Below are 19,253 nucleotides of genomic sequence, written 5' to 3' on the forward strand. Positions count from 1 at the left end.
TGCGACTTGGTACCAAGGAGTAACCCAATGGGGAGAGGCGTGCGTTTTGGAAGCGTGGCCAGACCCCCCGACTCCGCCGGCGCGTATGGAGGAGACAGCGGGTGGTGAAGCGCTTTCCCCCCTTGCAGGGAAGTCACCAGAGGTGGAGATGGGGAAGCACCCCGATCCCAGCCTGAGACCGAGACAGCGAAAAAGCAGATCCGTGCGTCTTCGTTCAGTCTGTTAGCCTCCAACATGCACCCAACGACATAGAAGGGGAGATACCCTCCCCCCCTTGACAGACCCAATGGAAAGTCTCTGAAAGGTTTCTTCAGAGCTCACGGTTTGTTTTTTGGGGGGGTTAGACGAGCCCGATTCTGGCCTGACAGCGGTGAAAATCTTTGAAGTCCACAGGACTCCCTCTATATCCACCTACTCGAGATGGAGGGGGTGGAGTGAAGCCCATACTCACGGAGGCCAGCCGGGCACCCTGAGGTTCAGGGCTCCTCTCCCACCCGGATCAGACCCCACCTTCCTTCACCACTATCTTCTGAAGGCCCTAAGACCCAACCTGGTGCGTGCCTCATGCTCCCAGGCCCTAAAACCATTGGGAGGAGCTGGGAGAGGGCGAAAGAGCGAAATAAAGGATCTGAGAGCTACAGATACCCGGGGCAGCATCGAAAACGATCAGCAAGTCTCCGTTTCCATCACATCCCCGAAGTCCCTAGACCAGTCGCTGTTAGCTTTCAGGCGCTGGTCTACTGGAGTTATGCATCGCGCTGCTTCATTACGAGAGAGAGAGAGATAGGGGACAAAGACTCCACCACTTACTGGACCCCTAATACCAGAGTAACAACGAACCATATTTGGGAAAATCATACAAATCCCAATATCCCCTCATTCCTTCCTCTCCTCCCCAGAGGATAATGCTGATTTGCTTTTCTGTGTGCATCACTGACTCCATACAGACTCAAGGCAAGCGAGAGCTCCTTGCGCCGCAACTAGCTGCCCACACCGCCTCCAGGTTGTGCTTCTGTCGGCCAACACAAAGACCGGGGGCGAGATGTTACCCGAAACACGCCTGCCCTGAACAAACCCGCTTCCAAACAGGGCTGGGAAAGGTGTTTCCATCTTCAGACCAACACCCGACCTGGGCGCAGAGACCAGACTCCGGCCCGTCCCTCCCTTCGGGGTGTCAAGGCGGATGGTGAGAGCAAGCGACGGGGACTGGCTTTCTACTCCCCTTCCCCGCCAAGACACCGTGTGTTGAAGTCAGCGCCCTCCAGATAGAAATAGCAGTAGAGACGCCTCCGCATTTCCAGGTCCGGATCCAGCCCAGACCGTCCCAAGAGCATCAAGACCCGACTGCCCCACTGTACAGCTGCCCCGCCGTCAGGTGAACCGGGGCTCTTGCTTCGGGACCACGTTCAGAAACGTTTAAAGCCAGGCTAGCAATTGTGGGAGACGTCTGAACTGCCTGGGCTGGCCGCGCGCACACACACGCACCAATACCCGCCTCACATACTCCGGTATACTCATAGCCGCATCAATACCTAGCGGGATAACACACGCGCACTAGCTATCGCGGATTGCTGGGATCCAGCCCTCTTGTTGTTCTCCCCCCCCCCCCCCCCCCCCTCCAAATCGAAGCAGACCTAACACGGCTTTGAGGTTGCAAAACTTTCCCCCGAGATGAAACAACCCCCGCGTTTTCTTTCCAATGCTTAGCTAATTCGCAATTAATTCACTTTGGAAAGTGTCCGGGGGGGTCTCCCCGGCTGTCTTTGCCTTTGAACGTGAAACGTGAGGCTCCCTCCCAGAGCCCAACCTGTTGTCTGGTGGAGCAGCGAGCCGGCAGGGCGGAGATGGAGCTCTCCCAGCCGGGATGAGTCAGGCTGGCTTTTGCAAAATCCGCCTTGTGGCGGCAGTTCCGCCTTCCCCCGGTACCGAGAGGCACCCAGAAAAGGACGCCTCCAAAAAAAAACAACCCCCAAACCCTTTTTGGCTTGGTTTAAGCCCATTTCCTCAGGACGCATCGCTTCTCGCATTGGCCTCCACCGATGTGCTCCCTGCCAAAAAAAATAAAGGGGTGGGAAGGCGGCTTCCCTCGTGTTACTTCAGCTATATCCACTCCTATTTTCCTGCGTCTCAGCTCCCAGCTCAGAAGTTTTCTTCTGGTCACCTACTCTTCTTCACCTCCGGGTCCCCACCTGCCCTTCCAGGTCTTCTAAGGGCGCCTCCGAGCCCCCGCTTTCTCCTCGGAAGACTTAGAGAGGGATTGAAACACAATAATCATCATCAAGACTATTCTGTCCGCGCACAAACACCTCGTCAGCGAGCCAACCTCAAGGCCAAAATGATATTTATTTTTAAGAAATGTAATCTGCATTCAGTACATATCATTTGGACACCACAATATTATATACATATACAAGACATAAAAAAATGGTCGCTTTTACATATCGAAAGAACACTGTTGATGATTAGTCGATTTATATTGGGGGTGGGGGATAATCAACCCCAGGACAATACTGTGCACTTTCTATATTGTCAGTGGAGAACAGAGATCCCAGTTCTATGGCAGAGATATATAAACCCCCACGAGAACATACCAAAAAAAATATATATATTATATAGGAAGTCACTTTCCATCCACGTGTGACCTCAGTTAGCGTTTTGTTATTTTTTTTAAGTGATACAGAATAATCATCATCATCGTAATCATAATGGGGGGGGGAATGATTCTCTTCCCAACAATAGCAGCCTTTTCGGTCCTTTAGTGACGCCAGAAGACAAGGCTCATGTCTATGTTCTCCATACATTTAACACCAGCGGATGACAAGAGCCAAAAATATGATCGGTCAGTGGAGAAGGGATATACAGTTATAAAGGAACATTCAGGTTTCAGGTCTTTTTAACATAACTACGGTCTTTTTTTTTTATTCTTTTTTTTTTTCTTTCCTTAAATATACACAGTTAACTGGACCAAGGGGTGTCGGCTATTCACAGTCGGAGGACGGATTCGGATTCAACCAAAAGATGCTCTCATCTATGATCAAATAGACAGTCTATTATTTGGGTGGTGGCGGTGGTATTCTTAAATAATCAATGGAGCCAGCACGGAGTTCGCGGTGGATGTTATCATACAGATCTACCCGATAAATACGTGTGTTCCTCTCTCTCCCTTCCCCCCCTCAGCCATTTCTATGTCAGGTAGCGTGGAGATGCGCTGATTTCGATTTACTGACTACCTTTTTTTCTTTCACCCTCCGGTTCTGGAACCAGATGGTGACCTGGCGCTCGGAGAGGTTGGTGGTGGCCGAAATCCGCCTCCGCTTCTCTTTGGTAATGAACTTGCTCGCTGCGTACTCCTTCTCTAACTCCTTCAGCTGGATTTTCGTGTAGGGGACTCTCTTTTTCCGACCTCTCCGGTAGCTGCTCACTTCGGGCTGGAGAGGAACCACGTCTGGAGCGATGAGGAGAGAAAAAGGCAGGGTTACCCTGTGCCGCGGAAGGGGATGGAGGGGGGTCCGTGCCCCCAGGAGAGGAAAGAAGCGGGTGCAGAGAGAGAATTAGACCAGAGAGCGAGGAAAGCTAGCAAGCAGCTATTAGACTTTTTGAAAAAGAAAGGCTTGGAAAGAATGACGCAGAGAGAGAGGAGAGAGGGAAGAGGAAAAGAAAAAAAACTGGGATGAAAGAGAGAATTAGAAAGTAGGAAAGAAAAGAAAAGGATAAAAGGAAGAGACGAGGTTGGAAAGAAGGGGGAACGAGAAGGAGAATGAAAATCAGAGAAACCCGCTAGGAAAAAAGGAAGGAAGACGGAAAGCGGGTGCAAGACGGAGTGGAGTAACAGCATATTGGCAGGGCGGGGGACGGTTCTGCCCGGATCTGTTGCCCAGGCTGGATTTTCACATACAATCAAGGGGCATCGAAGTCATTCCATAAAATACCCCCCCACCCCCAAGCCAAGGGGGCCTCCGACCAGGTGCATTTCAGGCCCGGCTGAACACTCCCTGCCTCTTTTTCCTTTTCTTTCCCTTCCCTTCCCTAAGCCCCCGTCGGTCCGACCACCTCGCTCTTGCAGGACTCCCACCCGGCATACGCGCCCTCATTAATTATGATCTTTCCGGCTCAGACCCCGGCACTCCGGGCAAGCAAGCGCCCTGCCGCAGCCGCCGCTCGCATCGGTGCGTCCTCTTCCAACAAACCAACCTGGATTTCCCCCCGCCACCCGCCACCCCCCACCCCAGCTCGGCTGCTACTTGTGCAGCTTGGGCTGGGGCTATTTAAAACAAGCAAACGACCAAAAAAAAAAGACCTCAGAGCAAGCGGGGGTTGCGCTCAGCCCTGCTCTCTCCCGGGCCCGGTGTGGGCTCTCCCCTGGAGGTGCGGCGCGGCTCGCGCGGACCCGCGCCGCATCTCTGCGCGGCCTCTTCTCCCCGCGCTATCGCAGTGGGGCCGGGGGAGAGGGCCCCCCAGGCCAGGCTATGCCCAGCCGCCATGGGTTTCGGACACGGATCCCAGGCGCGAGCCGCCTCCGCGCAGGGCTCTTGCCGAGCCCCGAAAGAGCGAAGCGGGGCCACAGCGGGCTCGGGTGGGGAGCCTGGCTATTCATCCGTCCTTATCTCACCTGGACATGCTTGTGGACTACTCTGGACAGCTACTTCGCGGGCTGTTTCCCAGCAGACCCGGACCAAGCCCTGCGGATTCCAGTAGGCCCAGGGAGAAAGTGTGTGGGGGGGACTTTTGGACTAGAAATGCCCCAGAAGGTATCACTCCGAATAGGAACTGATGCCCACGACACCCCCATCTTCCCAGGGAATCGACCCAGAGCCATTTTTTTTTTTGTGGCCCTAGATGTGACATTTCCCCTCTTTCTGCTCCTTTCAGTGCTCCCCAGATCAGAAAGCTTGCCCTCTCTCCTGTAACTGTGCGGGGAGCACACCCGACTAGGATCAGGACCTAGGAAACTGTTTTGTCACCCCAGCCCCCTGCAAACTGTAAATCTGTTTTCCTGCATAGGAGAATCCAGGACTCCCCTCCCATCTTCCAGGCTTCTCACAGGAGCCGCCGAAGCCCAACCCGCGGCGGAGGAGGGGGTCAGGGACACCCTGCCCCGCTCACTGGGGCACAGACACCCCGAGACACCAGCGTGGCCCCGGTTCCTGTCTGCTCCACGGCCGCCCGCGGGATGGAGGCGCCTCCAGAAGCACGTTGGCCCGGGATTGGGCAACTGCCCGAGTCCTCGCCCCGCTGCGTGTCGGGCCTTGCTCCGCATCTCCAGGGAGGGGATCCCGGCAGTGCCCCATGGCACGAGTGGGAAGCCCCAGGAGCATCCTCCATCGCCCCTCCGCGTGCTGGGGGTCCCGGCGGGCTGGCATTATTCCCGCTTTCCCCACGCACACGGGGAACCAGGGGGGTGTTTTCCCCTTAACCTTCCCTCCCTCTCCCCTCTCCTTTGCTCCCACCAATATCCATGTCACTTGACACTCCCGTGATTGCAGTAGGATGCGTTGCACTGTCCTGAGACACTATTTGGGGGGGGGCACTAGAAAAAAAAGGGGGGGGGCTTTCTCCTTTAGGAAATTAGGCTTCCTGCAGCTGGGGGAGCAGCTCCAGCGAGGTGCTGAAGCAACACGAGGTGGGGGGGGGGAAGGAAACAAGGAAACTGCAAACTTACTTGGAAAGCGAGCACAAGGGTTTAGCTGGATTACTGCACCTCCTTACCCTGCGTGTCCATACACATTGCCTCATTCCACAGAGATTTTTTTTTTTTTAAACCTGGCGGTTAGTAAAGCAGACAAGCATGCTGGATCGGAGAACACCCTACCTGGGAAAGGTGACTTCCAGAGATGGGTAGACTGCGACTGCTCTTTCGAGCAATAAACCTGCCCTTCCCAACCATTGGACAGAGCCCAATGCTGGTAGCCTTCCATGGGAAGCAAAGTGTCATGCCTCGGTTCTGGGTGGCTACTGATCCCGGGTACCACTGAGACGTCCAAGTAGCCAGGGACCGCCTGGTAGGAGCTGGCAAAGCTGGGGTAAAAAGCAAACTCTTTGGCCCTTGAGGATAGTTCTTCGCTGGGGAGGGAACCGCTGGGTTCGGGGTACTTTTCTCCCGGGTGGTAGGAGCAAGGCTTTTGTTGTAAGTTCACGTTGTGGGAGTGGGACAGCCGGCACCCATAGTAGCTGCCTCCAAAGGGGTAGCCGTAGCCCAGGGTCGCGTTGGAGGAGGCGGGCGGCGGCGCCGGGCACTGCCGGGCGGGTTCCGGCGCGGGGATGTCCGTGTAGACGGAGCCCTGGTGCGTCCCAATGGTGCTGGAATGGCGCCCCAGGACCGGGTGGGTGATTATATCCCTGCAGTGGCTCGCCGGGCAGTTCCCACTCAGCCCCTCCATGCCTGGGGTTTTATTCGGGGTATGTTCATTCGGGGTGTCCTCATAGACGTACATAAAGGTATCCGCCCAGCGTGGATGCAGGATCAGTGAAGTCGTCATATCATGGTCTGCCTGCGCTTTTTAAAACTCGACTTCCCAAAGAGAGACACCTAATTTCCCTAGCATATTGTTTACGCCGGAGCATGCGCAGAGCGGGTGCGCCGGGGCCAGTTCATTAAGAAATCCGCCGGGCCACGTGACCTGTAAATACTCCGCGATAAATCTAGCCCGGCCACGTGACCCGCCGCCAGCCCTATCTGCTGGGCCCTCCCGGCTTTGGGTAGGCAACGGGCAGCTCCCATTGGCTGCGTGGAGCAGAGAAACAGGAATCCTTAAAGGCGAAGGTTGCCACCCATTGATTGTAAAGAGGGAGCGGAATAAATAAAGCTGGGGGGGGGGGAATGGGATTTCACAATTTGGCCGACACAAAGAGCGGGGTTCAGCCGCTCTCCCTGCCCTCAGAAATCCAGGGTGGGTTATTTATTATTTTTAAATCATGCTTAATTGGGACATTTTCCTATGCGAGGACGAGGAGAGAATCACATAGACTAGAGCAGCTCCCCTTCTCCCTGCGTGGGATCTCACCCAGGGGCTAATTGTTTGCCTGGATGCCCAGGGAGAACAAGGGTCCTTTATTAGGAGGGGCTAAGGGGGGGGAATATAATCATAATCATAATCAGAGAAATGGGATGAAGGAGGGGGAAGGATTTGTGAGCTGGCTGGTAGTTTATGTGCCCCCCCCCGCCTCCCCCATCATTCTTCTAGCAGACTCTCAGGACTGGGAGGTCTAAGAGCTGAGCCTTGCACTGGTAAATCTGCTTGCGTGTGTGTGTGTGTGCGTGCGTGCGTGTGTGTAACTCGGGAGAAGCGTGGGGTTTTCTTGAGGGTGGCTGTTGTCTGAAGGGGGCAAAGTCCGGGCTCTTACTTGCCCAACCCCCCCCCCAACCCAAATCCCCACCGTCGGGTTCATTATAACGCCCGGGCGATCCGGACCTGGTTGGGGAATGAACTGTCCTCACTTGCCATCAGATCCGAAGCAGCAGCTCGCATTTTGCACAGATCGTGGGACTGCCAAGGTTTAACCCATTGTCTGTTTGTTTGCAAGGTGCCTTTCTAGCTCTCCTCTCTGCTGGGCTCTGTCCCCCCCACCGCCCCCGTTTCCAGCCCAGCTGGACTGGAAAACAAGACTTTAATAATGGATGTCTCCAAAACGTTTTATGCTCTCGCTTCGTGTATGAATCCGAACTAATAATCCTTAATCTTTTGTGCTCAACAAACTGGGAAGGTTTAAAGGGGACTCGCCGTGATTATATTATGATATGATGTTATTAATGTTTAATACTTCAGTAATAAATATTTCAGCAACAATGTGGCTTGTGGAACAAAGGACGGGGGGGATCTAATGGTCCAGGGCTGATTTGTGTCGATGTGTAAAACACAATAAGTGCAACCCAGTTTATAAAACGTAAACACGATTCAAGATGGATGGATTATAATTAAACAGATGAAATAGAGAAATAGCAAATTACTTGGGGAGAGATTGATGGGGAACGATGTTTATATGGTAGGCTCCCCCCCCCCCTTTCCTTTTAGAGAACAAAGTTCCCTGCTTTAAATTCTGGCAAATGAGCGATTTCAGCCTTTGATTTTATTACTTTTTCTTTTTCTTTTTTTATAATCCTGGGGAGGTACAACAAGGGATCCCACGGATCCCTTCCCGGGCCAAAAAAAGGGAGAGGGCAACTCTCAAGGCAAAGTCTTTCAGTGTCCCCGGCATAAGAAATCTCCAGGACAAAGTTGCAAGAGGAATTTATTTCCATCTGCAATCATCTGGGCTGCTCAGTCTCCCAACTCCGCTGGGTTTGGGTGAGCCCAAACTGGAACCGCTGCCCAGGGTTTGCCGGACTGCCCGTGTCCTGCCGCGGGACGGTGGCGTCCTGGCCCGGATCAACGGTCCCGATGCATATTCCCGCATGAAACCGTCCCAGAGAGACCCAAAATGCCCCAGCTGGAAGTACCAGTTAGCACACACCCAGCACTGGGACGAACTCAATCAGATGTATTCGCCGTAGATGCTCGAAGAGCTGCAGGCTGCATTTTATTTTTTTTAAATAGATACCTGTATTTTTAAAAATAGCCATTTTGCTAAGGAACCTTCTCAACCTTCCAGGGGGATTTTTTTAATAGTGTATTAATCCCTATCCCCCTCTCCATCAAAAGGAAGAAAAATACTGGAAATGCAGCAAACCAAATCCGGAAAGTAGCATTACAAGGGGCATATGTGGAGCTGGCGCTTTATTCAACATGGTGTTTTCTACTGGGAACGCTTCGCGGTGGATAAGGGGCATTAATTCCCAGAAATCCGTCCCTAAAGTGAAAAAGAAGAGAGAGAGAGAGTCGAAGTCCAAGTTCAAGGCAAAATAGACAAACCGGTTCCCGGTGAATGTCTAGACAGACGAGAATGAACTTCACAGATAGCGGCTCAGGGACGTGCCGAGCTCCTCGCCCCCGCCAAGGATGCTTGGACTCTCCAGGCAGGAGATCGGACCATGCAACACCTTACCGCAAGGAAAATCTACCGGTGATTAAAACAAATGAAAGATTTAACACAGAGAGAGGATTTCCTTTGGGCTAGCCACTTGACTGACTTCATTTCAGGCAGAAATCGCCAGGAGACACCCTGCCTTAGTAATGCCCCGGGTAGCTAGTGGGCTGCATATACGAGGCAGACTTAGGCATCTATTTTTTCCCCTTACTTGGCCCTATCCTGAACAAAAAATCCCGTAAGAAGCTTTCTATTATTTTTTTTTACATTTATTTTGAATCCGATTCCGCTGCTTGATTTTATGCCGTGGCTACGAGAGAAAGAGGGCTTCCATGTTAAAAAGTTAGAGATTTACGTAAAGCCTAATAGAGGTGCAACCCATCGCGTGCAACTGAGGGAGACTGCAAAAGTGGTATCAAACCACCTCGAAAAATAGGAAAATAGGTTTTAGGGTGTACTTCGTCCAGAAAGCAAGGAGACTGATGAATAAAAATAATAGCTTGATCTCTTCCCCGCCCCCCCCCCACACACCACCCAGGTTTATATAAGGGCATTTGCCATTCCGATTGCAATGAAATGTAGATTTAATTAAACTTCGCGTTTTACAGTTCCATTTATTATTGCATGTTGCAGGCGGGAAATTAAGACCACCCGGTTGGAAGGCGCTCCAAAAAAAATCTGCCTCGTAGGAACAGGGAAGGTGACATCCAAGTGAAACTGGAACTGCTAAAGCAACCAGGAAAGGACAAGTCCCAATTTAACTGTGAAGGATGCGAAAATCCCGTCGACTTCCCTCTGAACCCCCTGTTCGCCCTGTTATCTGCCTCGCCTGAGCCTCCCAACTGCATTTCATTTCATAAATGGCTCGGTAGTATCTCATTGAAACGGGCTGATTTTCCTAAGATAGCAAGCTGGGGATTGATAGCAGGAGTCAATTCTAGTCGGTTAATTAACTGAAACCAGCTCAGGGATCTTTACACCTAAAAATAAAATAAAATATATGGAACTGCGTCAAATGAAGGCGGCCATAAATAAAAATCACCCGAAGAAAGTGAGCAATTAGAAATAATAACACGTGTATTTCTCCCGGAATTCATTGGTCTGGGCTTGCTTGTAACCGTAGAAAATATCTGATTGCCAGAATTGTGTGTGTGTGTGAGTGTGTGTGTGTGTGTAAACGTGTGTGTATATCTAGATAGATATATTTCTCTCTATATATCTATATCTCTCTCCATATCTATCTATATATGTGTGTGTATGTATATATGCATATATATATATACACACATACATATGCACATATACACACACATATATACACATACTTATACACACACACACATTGCTGGTTATATTTTTACTGAAGAATTTAACATTAACATCATATAATTATATAGAAGTATATAGATATGTATATAGAGAGAGATTTATATCTCTGTATATCTATATATCTAAAGATGACTGTAGATATATCTATATCTAGAAGTATAATGATGTGTTATTCATGTTTAATACTTTATTAATGTTTAATACTTTATAGCTATATATCTATATCCGTATCTATCGATATAGATATAGATATAGATATAGATAGAAAGCGACTGGGGCCTTTTCCGATTTTTTGGCAGAACGTTATCCTCAGGAAAGGAGAAAAAATATGTTGCATTAAAAATGGACTTGGAAACTTATCACTCTAATTAATAATATCGCCTGCTTCATTGGGATCCCCTGTTTTTAACCTGGATATTTCTCAAACGAGGGAGAAGCGGTGGATGCTTCAGTGATGGGTAACAATGTGGATTCTTGGGATTAAACCCCCACTTTTTAATAAATTCTGGCCAAGGGAGTTTGCTTCCTTATTTGTTCCTATTTCTCCAGTAGAATAGAAGACCGAAGAGAGACGAATTTCCCGAGCCCTGAGGACAGGAACATCATCCTTTCGGCGACACAGCTGTTTTGCAAAGACTACATGCCAGCCAACTCCGAAAAAGTAGCATATATCCCCCCGCCCCATGTGCTTTATTAGCTTTAAAAAAAATCTATGCCAGGGAGCAGGTGATCGCTAGAGACTCCAGTCCAGTTTCGGTGCAATGACTTGTGAAGGCAAAACTTTCCACAAGGCAGATTGCAGCGGGGATGTGTAGCCCTGAAAATCCGGGGAGATTTTCAGGCACCTAAAAAAGGCCCAGAGAAATCGTAGGGTCAACTGGCCTCTCCCTTGCTTCTTCAGGCAAAGCAACCCAGGGCTGAAATGAAATGTCTCAACAGCTGATCAAATCATTCCTCCTGATCCCTGCCTCCGAGGGAAGGATTCCGGGTGGGGGGAAGAGGAAAGATGCTTTATTTGAAGTGCTAGAGAGGAAGAGGCTGAGAAAAAAAAACACACTTCAGCCTAAATCTACTCCGTGCACTTCTTTTGTTGCTATCCGAGCCATGGGGAAAGTCCCCACTGCATCGCTGATGATAGCTGGGGAGACGGATTTCCGCTGAGTTTTGGGAGCCCGACCCAAATATACGACAACCCTATTCCTTCTATTAAACGCAAATCAGTTGGATTTTCCTCCATGGCTGTGTCACCCAATGCAAATAAAATCTATGTTCAGGGCTGGAAGAGAATGCTACGTTCCCATTGTGTATGTGTTGGGGGTTTTTATTGGTTTTTCTTTTTAAGGCTTGTGGGGGAGAAAGGATGGAAGAAAGGATGGGTTGGTGTCACCAGGGTAAATACAACTCGTGGTCTGAGAAAGTTTGGCCTGAACATCTCTCTTGCTTACTGGAGTACAAATTTAGTCAACCAATTATGCTACTGCACCTTCTCTTCTCTCTGGGGCTCCTGAGGGGGGAAAAAAAAGCTTTCCCAGGCTTTGTTTTATTCTTCTTGGCCAAAGTCGAAGGATCTTTGCAAACTTTGGGGTGAGCCCTCTCTTTCCCATGGCAGCCTGTCATGTTCCTGGTCCCTTCAGTTCAGACGTGAGTCACCCTAAGCAGCCGGGCTGGTTGGGTCGGGTCCAGCTCAAGTGCATCAAGTGGCTGTGACAAAAAACCGAAGTGCATTGAGGTTCCTGCCCCTGCACGCAGATCGAGGCAGAGGAGGACACTGCGGTCACCCCGTTTCGCTGCCCTGTTGCACTTGGAGAGGTTTGTGCGCGGCAGACTGCGCATCCCCCAGCTTTCGCTCCGCTCCTAAGGAAAGGGGAGGCAGAGGTGCCCCCCGGGAGGGCAGAAAGACCCGAGCAGGGTCCTTCCCACCCCCTTTCTGGGGCCACAGTGGCGCAATGGAGTCAAACCAGGCGGGATCCTGACCTGGACGGGACTTCTCGTGTCTCGCCAGGTTCCTGTAACGTGTGTTAGCAGAGGCAGCTCGGCGAGACGCTTCCCTGACTCGCGGGGTTGAAATGTCGCCCTTGAACCCCTGGAAACTCCTAGTCGCGTTGCTGAATGAGACCCTCGTGCTTATTTCTCCACCCGCTAGCACTTATCCTTGCAGCTTTTCCCCCCTTCTCATTCCCCATCATGCCCCCCCCCCACCATGAAGCTAAGAAACCCCACCCCAAGGCCCCTTGGATGAACCAGAGAAGATCTACCCGTGAGAAACGTTTAGGCATGTACTTGGAAAGGGCAGGTTTTATTGCTCTGGGTATTTTTTTAATCTCTGCCCCCTCCACGCGAAATGGCAAAAGAGATGAATGAATGAATAAATACCTCCTGGCACGGTCATCTGATGCAGCTGGACGGCGCCTCCTGTCTTGGTCGCAGTTTGCCTTGAGATGGCTGCATCAAAGGAGGACTCCGGCTCGTGTGCAGGCTTCAGGATCCCCTCCCCGCTACCCCAGCTGGCCCACACAGCCAAGTTCATCTCCCAACCTCCCCCCTCCCTCCCCCAGGGTCCATGGATCTTATCAGCTGGACAAAAGGCAGTTGGGGGCAGAGGAAAACCCATAGGCACAAATGCTGGGAACTCGCCCCTCCTTGCTTTATTTATTTATTTATTTATTTATTTTTTGCAAGGCTGAAGGGGGGGTGGGGGTGAGGGCCTGTTTGGTCAGGGCTCCGGAAGGCAAACAAATAAAATATCTCCTTCGATTTAGGGCCCTGTCTGGTCGGAAGTCCAAGTTCAATTCCAAGTTAAAAGAGGCGGTAGCCTCCCAGCCCTCACAAAGGGCAGGGGCTGGGAGGTGGGGGTAGGGGTGGGGGTGGGGGGCATTTGATCTTGTTTGTGTCAACAAATGATACCTAGGCAGGGGGCTTGTGACTGTGCATCATGTGGCCTGACTCTTCTCGTTGCTGCAGCTAGGGTGTATCAGGTATCCCAGCGGCTGGGGTTGTTGTGGAGTCACTGTGTTATTTTATTTTATTTTATTTTATTTTATTAAACCAACTCCAGAGTCACTTCTGCTTCCCGGGCCGTGGGATTGGGATTCTTTCTCTTCCCGATGCCAGCCTAGGTCAAGATGCATTTGGATGGACAACTGTCTTGGACACCTACCACCAGGCCAGTGTAAGACAACTTAAGTTCTCCTCTTTATCCAGCAGGTAGTTGTGGGCAGTATTATGGAGAGTCAGCTGTGTCGGAGGGGGTGCGGGAGTTGGGGCGGGGGGTGATCCTCTCGCCTCCTCCAGAAAGGAGAATTAAATCTATTCATTGCCTGGTCCACTCGATCTCAAAATGAGCCTTGGAATAGGTCTAGTCTTAGAGCTATTTGGGGGATTGGGGGAAGCAACCGGTAGGCAATGTATTCACAGCCCCTCTCCAAACGCCACCCTTGCGAAGCGACACAAGGGAGTTGGAGACATTACAAGCCGCGCTGGCACGAACTGAGCTTTATGATGCATTATATACGTAAAGATGTAAGTGATAAAAAATCCGTCTTGTTGCAAGATCTGTCGGGGGAAGGGGCAAATCGCTCCGAAAAGGGTTGCCTCCCTCGAAACTTTTAGAGAAGACATTTTTTTGGGGGGGGGGGGAAGGTTAGGCACATCGGGCAGAAGAGCAGGCCAGTCCAGTGCTAACACATAGATATAGAGAGGCTTAAATACACACACACACTGCTCATATTTTATATATATATGCACACACTGCTTATGTTATCTATATGTTGCATGTATATGCATATACGTATATGTGTGTGTATATATGTATATATGCGTGTGTATATGTGTGTGTCTTTGTGTGTGTGTGTATATATATATATATATATATACACACACACATACACACAGAGATATAGATATAGATATAGCTATAGCTACAGCATCCAGCTCTGACAACAGACATTTTGGGGGGAACCCGTGTGTCTGTGCATGCGTGTGTGTATGCATGCATATGTGTGTGCATGTGTACACACACGAGCGGGTTTTCCCCAAAGTGCCTGTTGTCAGAGCTGGGTGCTTTTTATCTCTACTCGGAAACCAAAAGTCTGGTCTTTGGCCAAAGTCTGGGCAAAAAAAAAGTCATTCCCCGCTGTTCCGCCAGGAACATGATTTTTGTCTCCTTCATCTCGCCAATAATCTAGAGTTTGCCTCTTTGCTTGGAAAGCAGAAAGATTTAGACCTTGAAGAAAAAAAAGTTAGTGTCCTCAAACGATCTACCCAAACCTCCATAATTAGCGGGTCAGGCTGCTCTGGCTCCAGGTAAAAACAAACCACCCCCGAGATATTAAATTAGAAATTATTAGGAATTCCACAGTCCAAATGCAGCTACGTTACCCCCCGCCCCCGGAAACAGACACATTCATTTGTGCAAATGTGTGCGTGTGAGAGAGAGTGTGCATTTCAGCTCCCCCAGAGCAACTAAACCATATCTAAGTGCCTTCAAACTTTGGCCAAGTTAGACGACAACTTGCTCATTTGTTTTGCCTGAACTTTGGGGCGGGGGGGACACTAGCTGCTACTTGGCTTGAGAGGTCTTCTCCGACCTCCACTTGATAAGGTGCCCTCTGACTGATAGTACACCAGATACCGCCGTAATTGCAGTTCTGGACGCACTGAGAATTCACAAGTCGTCCCCCTCGCCTCCCCTCGCGGATGCTGGATGTGTCTCACCCATCCGCATCTGCCCGGAGATTGCATGGCATGTTATGACCGGTGCTCTTCTGCCTTGTCCTGGGGCTCTGATGGGCACGGAGTGCGGAGGGAGCCGAAGCCGTGACCAGCAAAACGGAACTTCAGTAGCAAAGTTAAAAGTGGGGAGAAAGGCTTGGATCAGCCACCGTCACCGCAGCCCCAGGGAAGTGGAGACATGGGCAACCCGAGGGGCTTGAGCCTCGAGTATGTTGGAGAATAGAAAACTTCCTGGGAAAAAGATGGCCTGAGTGTTTTGCATCCGTTTAACTTCCAGGAGAGATGGACGTAGATAGCTGATCACAGCCTGCAATGCGCATCTTTCCGTATTTGACCGCCTATCTCTGTTTTGCATATCTATCTATGTCTCTAGGCAGGCAAGGTTCTTTGGGTAAATCTGATATCTTTTATTAGACCAACTAAATAGCTGGAAAATTTTGTTTTAGCAAGCTTTCGGGTTTAAAAACCCTTCGTCAGGCTGAGGAAGCATCCGCAGTAGGTGTGTGCTCTCCTGGATGCAGTGAATAGTAAAGCAGCTTTTACCGGCACGGCTACAACCCACACCCCTGTATCTCTCTCTCTCTCTCTCTCTCTCTCTCTCTCTCTCTTATTTCTGTATCCATTTATCTGTCTATCCATTTATTGCATATCTGTCGATGTATCCATGTATCTATTTCATATTTATCTGTCTGCTTGCTCGCTCGCTCTCTGTATCGCATATTTCTCTAACTGTCTGTCTGCCTGTATATACATATAGGTTTTGAAAACCGTTATTATATATAGCTAGATGAGCAGACAGAGACAAACAGAATGGCGGTTGTGCTGATCCCCCCCGAGAACAGAGCTTTAATCTGGAGATTTCTCTAGGGTTGTTTCTCTTCCTGGCATCTTTTCTCTTCCTGAAGTCTTAGGCAAGGGGCATGCATTTGAGAGCAATACGTGCTTGGCTCGGGGGTGGCATAAAGCGATGCGGAGTGTGAGGATCAGTACAAAGAGGCTGGGCCAGTCCGGATCTACCCCGAAGGGCACCAGTCCCCAGGTCTGTCCTGTTCTGGCCCGTGTTAGTGGCGCAGCAGCAGCGATCCTGGCTCTTTCGGGGCTCTCCCTGCTCCGCCAAAACCGCCATATGCAGACGTTCATGTCCCTCCTGAGACGCCCAGGTGTTGGCTTGCTTACACCGCGGACCGCGGGGTTTGGAAAGAGGGAGGGCGGCTTCTCAAGGACGGCAGGATTAACTCTTCCTCCGCAGAAGGAAGTGAGTGTTTTTTGGCACGAACTCGCAGTGCTAACCACTACCCAAGTCGTCATCTCTTCCTCCCTGTTACGCTAACCCCCAGTGGTTTAGTAGGACCCCAGGATCTGGCCCCAACGCAGAGGATTTCATTTTGCATGTCGTCTGCAGGAAGACACCTCTTTTCAAGTCAAGGTGCAAGAGAAGCGGGGTTGAGGAAATTCTAGGGTCTATTTTTTTAAGGCAAAGTTTTGTTTGCATGTACTGGATTCCCACTCGAGTTGAGTGAGGAGTGGAAGAGGGGAAGGCGGGGACTTCCTGGAGCTCGTGAACGTGTCCCCGTGTTGGTGGCTTGGCACACGGGTGGGGGGACGTGGTCTGAAGTCAAGCAGAAGACGAGGTAGATTGGTACAGGGTGACCATCCAACCTGGGAGAGAAACACCTCCACCAGCCGCTTCATCGCTCCTACCAGAAACGTGGGAACTAACCCTCGCACACATGCACACGCACACACGCACAGGCACACATTGCCTTTTTGTAAGAAAGAAGGCACTGGATGTATTCTGCACTAACTGTCTTCTCCCGAGTGCCTGCTCAAAGCCCGGGGGTTTGCTAGCAGGGGTCAAAGTCTGGGGAAGAGCGGGGGTTTTGTGCCCTTCCCCTGCCTGCAGACACCAAGTCGGAAGAGCCCTTTTCAGATCAATGGGAATATAGATGTGCTTGTGTGTGCATAATGTGTGCGCGTATGTGTGTGTATAGTAGCGTAAGAGTGATGTCGTAGCCAGGATGGTCCAGAAATTATGAGGGACAATGATTTCTTAGGGTGATCTGTTTTGTTGGACCAGCTATGCACTTGGGGTAGGGCTAGACAAGCTTCCGAATGCAAGATCTTCTTCTTCAAGACTGAAGCACGGACTTGCACACGCACATTTGTGCTTGGAAGCGTGTCAGAATCGTCTCCCTTCGATAAAGATGGATCTACAAGACAGATCACATAATAGACACACAAAAAACACCCCCCAAAACTCCTTTGCCTCTTATACACGCACGTGTGTGTATGTATGTATGTACGTATATGTATGTATATAAAGGTATGTGTGTGTATATAGATATAGATATATAGATGCACACACATATATAGGTATATATATGTGTGCGTGTATGTGTGCATATATGCAAAGCTGTATGCATGTGTGTGTATATATATATAATTGTGTATGTATATGTATACATATAGATGCATATATTTCAATATATACACATATAAAATACTATATTTATGTGTGTATACGTATCCATATATACATACATGCGTACATGCATACAGATTTGCATATATGTATTCATACATTGCATATTGATGTGTGCATGTATACATGTAACCAAATCTGTGTGCATGTGTGTGTGTGTGTATAATACATATATTATATATGTATGTATGTATGTATGTGTGTATGTATATATAGCTACATCACATACATACACACACACATACGTTTCTATCTATGGATTCGTATATGTGTATATAAGAGGCAAGGGTTTTTTTGGGGGGGGTGGGGAAGTTGGACTTTTTGCTTGCTTTTTCGTGTGGTATCTCATGCTGGACCATCTGTTTAGCAGGGAGAGGATTCGGACAAGCTTTCAAGCCCAAAGCGTAACACACTCCTACATCCACACCGATTTGTATATGTGTATGCATGTGTGTATATAAGAAGCAAGCGGGGGTTGCGATGACTTTTATTGCAGTGTGCGTGTGCCTGTGCGTGCGCGCGTGTGGGTAAACCCGTTCCTGGATAGTCAAAGCAGATCTAGTCTGAACCCCTTTTTCATTCAGGTGTGTATATAAGAGGCGGGGGCGGGGGGGCTGTGATAACTTTTATTGCGATCACCGGGCTAGCTCCTACCTCCCCAGAAATGTGTTTCTCCTTCTCGCCTTGGGGCAGATCCAGGGGAAGAAAACCGCGGGGAGGTGGGCGAAGAAGTTTTGCACCGATCCCTGGCACTGAGCTAGGTCCCATGTCCCTTTGGCCCCGTGCGGCTCTCCATGGGGGGAACAAAGCAACGTGCTCCGGGCAGCAGAGACTTTCTGCACCGCTCGCAGACCTCCCACCCCCCGGCCGGGCGATCCCTGTCTACTGCAAGGCTGGGAAATCACGGGCGAGACAGGGTCGGAGCCGGCCAGTGGAGTGAGTTATTTTACACCGGACCGGTGTTTTCTTTAAACCATGTTCAGGGTGTCCAGGAGCTGAGCAAACAGATGCAACCTCCGCCTGGGCTGCAATCCTCGCAGCTAAATATATATTTTGAAAGCAAAAACGGGGGCGGGGGGGGAGGATTAAAAATCAAACTTGTTCTGTGTTATTTTGGCCTCGAGATGACTAGCACGTGCCTGGATCCTACCCGTCGGTGCCCAGCCCTGTGGACCCCGAGATTCACCGGGCAGCAGTTTTGTCGGGCAGACATGATAGGATTTCTTTTGGGGGGAAAGGAGTGGATCTGGAGACTTGGGACGAGCTGAATGCGGATCGGGAGGGGGAGGGGGAGGCGGCTGCAGGAGGGGTCGAGATCAGACGTGGCACACAGCAGGGTGAGTGCTGCCTACGCGAATCGCTTCTCTCTCTCTGTCCACTGTGCCCCTAACTGCAAGAAAACTGGAGCTAGGAGTGGAGGGAGCACAACATCCGTGCTCCCAGCCAGGGAATCCCACGGCCATTTCCACTGCCTGGAGAGTCCCCAAGCCAAACAGCAGAGCTCAGGATCAAATATGTGTTTTCTCCCCTTGATTTCATATTCCAGCCTCAAACCGCAGCTGCCTTTCCAAGGGGGATTTCAAATGACACTGGCATCCAGCCTCCGCCCCACAGCAAATGCAGCTCGTAGCTGGCTGCCGTGCCCTCCCGGGATCTGGCAGCAGCTCCGCCACTTCTCCACGTGGCATCGAGTAGGGCGACCAAGGCAGCTGCTTGAGCTGGGGGGTGACAACCCTCAGCCAAGCCCCAG

General features: G+C 50.4%; 1 protein-coding gene across 1 annotated transcript; it reads right to left on the reverse strand.

Annotated features, from left to right (window-relative positions):
• Positions 1-2,330: 2,330 nt before the first annotated feature.
• Positions 2,331-6,596, reverse strand: HOXC13 (homeobox C13). Its single transcript, XM_090051824.1, has 2 exons — positions 5,810-6,596; positions 2,331-3,445 (listed from the first exon to the last, which is right to left on the reverse strand). Exons 1-2 carry the CDS (start codon positions 6,474-6,476, stop codon positions 3,189-3,191), a joined length of 924 nt encoding a protein of 307 aa, XP_089907950.1. The 5' UTR covers positions 6,477-6,596; the 3' UTR covers positions 2,331-3,188.
• Positions 6,597-19,253: the final 12,657 nt, after the last annotated feature.

The sequence above is a fragment of the Crocodylus siamensis genome, chromosome 6 (assembly GCF_052110815.1).
Source record: "Crocodylus siamensis isolate JL-2025a chromosome 6, ASM5211081v1, whole genome shotgun sequence".
In the NCBI taxonomy this organism is placed as follows: Eukaryota; Metazoa; Chordata; order Crocodylia; family Crocodylidae; genus Crocodylus; species Crocodylus siamensis.